At 42.4% G+C, this 8,836-nt stretch overlaps 1 protein-coding gene across 2 annotated transcripts in view; it reads left to right on the top strand.

The window, feature by feature from the left end:
* Positions 1–240: 240 nt before the first annotated feature.
* The window catches only part of LOC127577913 (vitamin D 25-hydroxylase), a 29,357-nt gene continuing 20,761 nt past the window's right edge, over positions 241–8,836 (top strand). For both annotated transcript variants that reach the window (XM_052029578.1, XM_052029577.1), the window contains exon 1: positions 241–509. In XM_052029578.1, coding sequence (XP_051885538.1) covers positions 270–509 — 240 coding nt within the window. In that variant the 5' untranslated portion in view covers positions 241–269. The remainder of the gene's footprint in view (positions 510–8,836) is intronic.

The following is an 8,836-nucleotide window of genomic DNA, read 5'->3' as shown; positions in this document are numbered from 1 at the left end:
GGGAAGAAGACAAACGGGTCAACAGTCCTGAACTGTCACACCGTCTCCAGAAGCCATGCGGTCCAAACTTTCCCTGAAAGCCCCTTGTTGAGGAGCATCGAGGTGGCAACCAATGCACCGGCGAGCCTGATTGACGGCAATGTCGATCAATCAGAAAGACGCAGCCTTTGGGAGTTGATCCAATGGAGACGCGGAGGCGGAGCTGGCGACAGATGAGGAGCGAATGCAACACCTGGCGAGGATTTCACCGTGGGGAAAGTGTGCCAGTGATGTCGGCTCGTGAGTCACGGTCGCTGGGCAATGTGCCCTCTTTTTCGGGCGTCTGCACGACCCTGGGCACCCTGCTCTTCCTGCTGCTGAATCTGTTGCTGGTGCGGCATTTGCTGAAGCAGAGGAGACCCCGCGGTTTCCCGCCCGGACCCGCCGCCCTACCCCTCATCGGAAGCGTCTTTTCTCTCGTCACCGAGCCGCACGTCTTCATGAAAAAACAGAGTGAAGTTCACGGGCAGGTACTGAAACGAGTGAACCATTTGTAGATGTGTCTGATACTTGGTTAGGTGGTCACAGTAAGTTAATCCAAATTTATTTCTCAGTTTAATTGTCACTTTATTACTGCAGATATATGGTCCTCTGTTGAGAACCAGTCCCCTTGTGTCCAAAGGCAAGAGTAAACTTTGGAAAAAAAACAGCAAAGACCTTTGTACTTTAGTTATCTTGCTGCCAAGTGATGATCAAGTGCATAGCATCCCTATTGATGTGTTAGTGCGAAAGGAAGTGGTGTTAACCTCACGAGCCTTGTGTTTATATAGCGCCTTTTATGGAAAAACACCTTATGAGACAAAACGTGGCAATTTAAGAAAGTTAATGGGAGAGCGAGGAAAAACTTAATCACAAACATAGGTTGGGCAGGGTTTTTGAAGGAGAAGAGCGAGGTAATGAAAGAAAATAGGTACAGCAGGGTATTTAACCATGGAAGACCTAGAGGATAAAAAGTTCTTCTGAAAATTCAAGACCTTGGAAGTGGAACACCAAAGAGATAAAGGCAATAAGAATAAAATCGTTCAGAGCACCTTGCAACAAACTGGGCACCAAATTCAGCTGCAACCAAGGCACATTTGGCCCAATCAGAAGATGCTGGAGAAGCAGTCCAGGTGGCATCTGTGGAAAGTGAAATAATCGCCTCTTCAGTTTGTCAGAACTGGAAAGAGAGAGCTGCAAAGTAGTTTTCAGTAGGAGAGAAGGTGAGGGAGGGGATGCATAGAACAAAGGGTATATATGTGATAGGATGAGTGGAAGTGACTTACTGGGGAGGGTTATCAACACCTTTCCCTCAATGTCAACAAAACAAAAGAGCTGGTCATTGACTTCAGGAAAGGGGACGGTGTACATGCACCTGTTTACATCAGTGGTGCTGAGGTCGAGAGGGTTGAGAGCTTCGAGTTCCTGGAAGTGAACGTCACCAACAGCCTGTCCTGGTCAAATCATGTAGATGCCACAGCCAAGAAAGCTCACCAGCGCCTCTGCTTCCTCAGGAGGCTGAAGAAATTTGGTTTGTCCCCTTTGACTCTCACCAATTTTTACCGATGCACCATAGAAAGCATCCTATCTGGATGCATCATGGCTTGGTACGGCAACTGCTCTGCCCAGGACCGCAAGAAGCTGCAGAGAGTTGTGGACACAGGCCAGCGCTTCACAGACACCAGTCCCCCCTCCTTGGATTCTGTCTTTACCTCTTGTTGTCTTGGTGAGGCAGCCAGCATAATCAAAGACCCCACCCACCTGAGACATTCTCTCTTCTCTCCTCTTCCATCGGGTAGAAGATGCAGGACCCTGAGGGCATGTACCACCAGACTTAAGGACAGCTTCTACCCCACTGTGATAAGACTATTGAATGGTTCCTTTATACAATGAGATGGACTACGACTTCATGATCTACCTTGTTGTGACCTTGCACTGCACTTTCTCTGTAGCTGTGACACTTTACTCTGTACTGTTACTGTTTTTACCTGTACTACATCAATGCACTCTGTACTAACTCAATGTAGCTGCACTGTGTAATGAATTGACCTGTATAATCAGTTTGTAAGACAAGCTTTTTACTGTACCTCAGTACAAGTGATGATAATAAACCAATATATTAAGGTTCTGAGAAGGGAATGGGACATGCCCAGCAGACTGGACATGTGTAGGATAAGAAAAACAGAACCAACATGATATAAAAACAGAAAATGGAAAATGCTGGTAAAATGGAACAGGTCAGGTAGCATCTGTGGAAAGACAGACAGTTAAGGTTTCAGATGAGGGACTCTCATCAGACCTGATAGAGAAACTTGGTGGTTTAGGTTGTAGTAAAATGTGGGTGAAACCAAGAGAATTTTTCTGATAGTGAACTCATTGGGTAGCTGGGATAGGGTAGTATGGTTGAGTGATTTGTTGCGATATGGTTCAGGCATACTGGGACGTCTCCAGAAGGCCAGGCTAAACACAAAGGAAAAGAAGAAAGAGTGGCAGGTGGAAAAGGTTCTTGTATTCAGGAAGAGAGAGCATGTTATTTAAAGTTAAAGAATTCAGTATTGTTTGCAAGGCTGCAACATGATCTTTCAGTTGCCTGCCATTTTAATTCACCATCCAACTCCTCTGCTCTCCCTGTCTGTAGCCTCCTGCACTGTTATAATGAGACCCAATGCAAGCTTGAGGAACAACACTATCTTCTGACTGGCCCCACTGAAGACCCAAACATTGACTGTTTCTTTTTCCACAGATGCTGTCTGACCAGCTGAGTTTTTCAAGCATTTTCTGATTTTGTTTCAGATTTACAGCATCTGCAGTTTGATTTTCATTTCCAGCCCAATCATCCTTGCAAAGTCCTCTTCTAGGACAGCTGGGGTCTTTTACCTAATTTCAGAGTATTGTCCCACAGATTGGCCACGTAGCAGTCATACAGAATCATCATTTTCTGCCAACATCTGAAATTTTTCCAACATGATCTCTATGTCCATCTTGTCCTATGGGGATTGGAAGGGGGGGAAGATGTGGAAGGGAAACAGGCCCACCAGAGTTGCTGATACGGTAGTATAAGTCTCAGAGTCATTGGCTGTAGTTTTTGAACCACCTGAAGCCTCATGCACAAGGTCACACACAAGCATGGAAATTTCACATTAATTACCATTTCCTTACTGATGATTCAGTACTCCACCCTGCTGAACAACACTTCAAAGAAACTTTAAAGGTAACAATGGAGTTAAGTGTTCGGCACTGAGACTGGCCCACAGCACAACCATTGACTGAGTCACCCAATCCCTAAAGGATATTAGTATCAAGCGACAGGACCAAATCTGGTTCAGTGTAGAAGGGCTCACCAAGAACAATAACAGGTTTACCTGAAAGTGAGGTGTTAATCTCTGGAGTCTTCAATACAGACTCCTTCTGATTTTCAGAGAAGCCAGTCTAGCCAATTCAATTCACTTCATGACTGAGAAATGAAGAGTGCAAACAACAATGCAAATGCTGTTGTCTCTGACAACCTCCTGGCTATAGTGTTGAAGATTTGTGCTCCACAACTGGCTGGTCTCTGCACCAAGCAATTCAGTTACACATAAGGCATGCATCCACCCAACATGGTAGGACTTTGCTGGATTTGTCCTGTTCACAACAAATCAGAGGAAATCAAATTCAGCTCTTTACTAATTCATTAGTTTGTCCTAGATCATTATGAACAAGATGGAAGATCATTTTGAGTGTACACCCATTAATCTGCTCATTGAATCTCATCATGGGTTCCACCTGGAACAGTGGCTCTGGATCACAAGATTACAGTTTCAATCGAAATGTTAACAAGATGAGATGAGGTAGCAACTAGCCTATACATCAAGGCAGCACTTGACTGAATGCAGCATCAAGGAGCTGTTGTAAAATTGAAGTCAAAGGCTGAGACTTGGCTGTGGTAATGATAGTGACTCCACTGGCATTCGTTCCATGAAACTGCAACATTTCTGCAAGTATGTAATGGCAAAATCCCAAAGTTGCACTCAGTGGATTCTGCTCTTCACACTGTGCATTTCGTAGCTTCCTCTTGCACAATCAAAGGGAATCACATGAATTGACTTAAACTCGAGCTGCAATCTAGTCTTGCTTTAAAATACTATGAAAACCTTGTGCTTTATTACATTAAGTTCAAGTGAGTTTCGAATGTTGCACTAAACCATAATTCATGCTTAGCAAATTATCTAGTCCTAAATCTAATTTCAGTGTATTGTAATTTCTTCACATGACTGTTTCAGAAAATGAAGGATTTTCTGTGAAAAAAAAATATTGGGCCACAATGTGCTGCCACTATTACATGTAGTCAGCACAACTTTTTTTTTGCAGATCTGCAACTGTGAACTTGCAGAAGCCAACCTCCTACAGAATGACACAGCCCCTGCACAGTGGTGGAGCTTTGGGTTTAAATACCATCAAGTGGTGGCCAGACCAAGCTTCACACATGAATTTGCTTAACAGCCGGCTAAGCCATGTCTCCAGCTTAATGAATTGAATGTTTCAGAATGTCCCTCACATTCAAAAACATTGAAATAGCAAGAAAACAAAAATATTTTCAAAATTATTGAAAATTTATAAAAATTGAAACACTAAATAGCTCTTTAAGGCAGTTAAAATATTTAAGTAAAATCAATGTGAAGAACATTGTACTTCTCACCTGCAGCTGTTCCGCTCCATTCAAATGAATGGGCTTGTTTCCACCTGGTGTAGATTCTTTGAGTTCTTCACCATAAGTGTCTGCTGAGGAATTGCAACAAGTTCATGCCCTGTTGCTCAATTTTGGAGCACAGCCAGGAAGTTATCAGCAAAAGCTGGGCAAGCAAGTTCAGGACTAGCATCTGAATGTGGAAGTCCCAAATTTCCAGACTTCTCAGCAAGGAACTATCAAGTATTTCTCTCGTCCATTTTTTGTTTGTTTATGCTATTTCAGTTTCTACTTTAATCATGTGCCAGTTCTGATCTTTATTTAGCAGATTGTTTACCAGTTCAAGATTTAATTTGAAGATTCTACTTGGGCTTCCTAGTTTGCTTCCTGTGAGGCTTGATGATATTAAGCTTGACTAGCTTAATGACATGGCTGCTTGTCATCAGGGATCATTATGAACCTGATAGAAACAGGTATTGGAAACCTCTCATTATGGAGGTCACAGATATCTGTGGAAAGCTTTCTTGAAGGTTGGTGACTGCTATTCTTTCACTGCTGCATCCAAAGTCTGACCCAATGGAATCTAGTGGGAAAACTCAATGCAGACTGCAGTCATTTCATTTACAAAGGAGAGTGGTTATGTTTGTTGAAGGTCAAACCTCTCAGCCTACCCAGAATACCCCAGTGTGGTCCCACTGTATTTAGTTGTTTTCTTAATGACTTTTCTTCCATCACAATATCAAAAACAAGTACATTCATTGAACATGTGCATTGATTCATAGTCAAAGAGTTATACAGCATGGAAACAGACCCAATGACCCAACTCATTCATGCCGTCCAAGTTGCCTTCCTGAGCTAGTTCCATTTGCTTGCATTTGGCCCATATCCCTCTAAACCTTTCCTATCCATGTACTTGTCCAAATATATCTTTTAAATATTGTAATTGTACCCACATCTACCACTTCCTCTGGCAGCTTGGTACATGTTTAGTTGCATTTGCACCTTTTTATAAAAGGCAGTAACCCAAGCCTTCATGCAGCAAGAAATAGACAATCTGAGCTGATGTGTGGATTGATGTACTTGCAACTTAACTGCTAAGTAATGGCCTTTTCCAAAGAAGAAGAGTCTAATCACCTTCCCATGGCATTCAAACTCCATTACCAATGCAAATCCTCCAGTATCGTATCCTGTGGACCGTCATTGATCGGAAGTGTAACTGGATCAGCTGTATAAACTCCATGGCTATGAAAGAAGGAAATTCTGCACTTTTGTGTCCATCACCACCTTAACCACTACCCATAAACCCTCAATCCTCCCAATACCTGCACTCTTATGATTTGTACAGAAATATGCTTACTGCTTTATTATTCTGTTCTCTCTGGTCTATACATTTATGTAGAAACATCTGTTAGCTGCAATATCGAAGGTAGGGGCACCTCTGACATTTGAAAATGATTCTGTTACATGAAGTCTCTGATCATTAATAGTTCTCTCATATAGGGCACCAGGCAATCAACGACCCTGTCTCCTTTTGTTACATGTCAGATGTATTATTCAAAACTATCAGTCCAGGCTCAAACCTATTCTTTGATCTGGTGGCTTGGGAGGAATACTCAAGCTATCTTGAATCAAAAGAAATGGATGCTGCTTCTTTCACAATTAGATTATACAACTGTTCATCAATGTAAGATGTAAGCAACGATGACAAGGAAAATTATGTTTTAATTCAATGTAATTACCTTGGATCGATTAATCAATTAATATGTTAGCACACCATCTACAGAATATTAGAGCACTCAAGAATCTAATCTGGTACATTACTGCTGCTTTGATAGAGCTGTTCAATTAATTTCATATCTCTGATCCCAATTAATTGTTTTTCCCTGGAGAACTTGTATCATTTTCTTGAGAATGTTACTGTTGAATCTGTCAGCCAGGCTTCCGGGTAGTGTATTCGAGATCACAATTTGTATTCTTTGTCTTACCTCTTACTCATTTTCTAATTATGTTACAGTTGTATCCTTTAGTTAACATAGAATAATTCAGCATAGAAACAGGCCCTTCAGCCCACAATGTCTGTGTTGACCATGCTAATTTTAACTAATCCCATGTATCTGCATATGATCTCTATCCCTCCATTACCTGCCTGTTCATGTGCCTGTCTAAATGCCTCAAACGTTACTATTGTGTCTGCTTGCACCACTTCCCCTAGCAGTGTGTTCCAGGCACCTACCACTCTCTATTTAAACAAAACAAAAAACTTGCCTCTTAAATCTCCTTTAACATTTACCCCTCTTACCTTTAAGCTATGCCCTCTTGTATTTGACATTTCTCCCCGGGGGGAAAAAACTAGCTATCCTATCTATGTCCCTCAATTTTATAACATTTCTATGCGGTCACTCTTCAGCCTCTGATGCTCCAGAGAAAATAATCTAAATTTGTCCAAACTCTCCTTTTAGCTAATACTCTCTAATCCAGGCAACATCCTGGTGAACCTCTTCCACACCCTTTCCAAAGCCTACATATCCTTCCTGTAACACAGCGACCAGAACTGCACACAATACTCCAAATGTGGCCCAACCAAAGTTTTGTACAACTGCAACATGATTTCCTGACTTAAATACTCAACACCCTGACCAGTACGCTGTATGCCTCCTTTACGACCCTTGCTATTTGTGTTGCTACTTTCAGAGAGCTATAGACTTGCACCCAAGATCCTTCTGTACTTCAGTGCTCCAAAGGGTCCTGCCAATTACTCTACAACTTCTTCTGATATTTGACCTCCCAAAGTGCAACATCTCACATGTTCAGATTAAATGCCATCTGCCATTTCTCTGCTCACATTTCCAGATGTTCTATATCCTGCTGAATCCTCACTATCATAAGATCACAAGACAAAGGGGCAGAAATAGGCCATTCGGCCCATCGAGTCTGCTCCATGAGCTAAACTAATACTATTCCTATCTAGCCCCAATTTCCGGCCTTATCCCCATATCCCTTGATACCTTGACTAATTGGATACCTATCAATCTCCTCCTTAAACGTCCCCAACGATCCTCCACAGCTGTATGTGGCAAAGAATTCCATAATTTCACTACCCTCTGGCTAAAGAAATTTCTCCTCATTTCTGTTTTAAACCTGTACCCTCTGATTCTAAGACTATGCCCTCTAGTCCTGGACTCACCCACCAGGGGAAACAGCTTAACCACATCTACTCTGTCCAGTCCTTTCAACATTCTAAATGTTTCCATGAAGTCCCCTCTCATTCTTACTCCAATGAATACAGTCCAAGAACCGACAAACGCTCATCATAAGTAAGCCCTTTCATTCTGGGAGTCATCCTTGTAAATCTTTTCTGAACCCTCTCTAACATCAGTACATCTTTCCGAAGATATGGGGCCCAAAACTGCTCACAGTACTCCAAATGAGGCCTCACCAGTGCCCCATAGAGCCTCATCAACACTTCCCTACTTTTATATACTATACCTCTCGAAATGAATGCTAACATAGCATTCGCTCTCTTTACCGCCGATCCAACCTGGTAGTTAACCTTTAGGGTATCCTGCATGAGTACCCCCAAGTCCCTTTGTACTTCTGTAATTTGAATTTTCTCCCCATCTAGATAATAATCTGCCCGTTTATTTCTTTTTCCAAAGTGTACAACGGCACATTTCTCAACATTGAATCTCATCTGCCATTTCTTTGCCCATTCTCCTAAACTATCTAAGTCTTTCTTCAACCTTCCTATTTCCTCAATCCTCCCTACTCCTCCACCTATCTTGGTGTCGTCTGCAAACTTAGCCACAAAACTATTTACTCCATAATCCAAATCATTAATGTACAAAGTAAAAAGAAGTGGCCCCAATACCAACCCCTGTGGAACACCACTAGTAACCGGCAGCCAACCAGAACAGGATCCCTTTATTCCCATCTTTTGCTTTCTGCCTAGCAGCCAATGCTCCACCCATTCCAATATCCTACCTGTAATTCCATGAGCTCTCATCTTATTAATCTGCCTCTTGTGCGGCACCTTGTCGAAGGCCTTTTGAGAGTCTAAATACACAACATCCACAGCCTCTCCCTGAGCCACCCTACCTGAGATTTCCTCAAAAAAAACTCCAGTAGGTTGGTCAGGCAGGATCTTCCCTTCAC

The sequence above is a fragment of the Pristis pectinata genome, chromosome 14 (genome assembly GCF_009764475.1).
Source record: "Pristis pectinata isolate sPriPec2 chromosome 14, sPriPec2.1.pri, whole genome shotgun sequence".
NCBI classification, from domain to species: domain Eukaryota; kingdom Metazoa; phylum Chordata; class Chondrichthyes; order Rhinopristiformes; family Pristidae; genus Pristis; species Pristis pectinata.
This window is presented reverse-complemented; position numbering and strand designations above follow the sequence as displayed.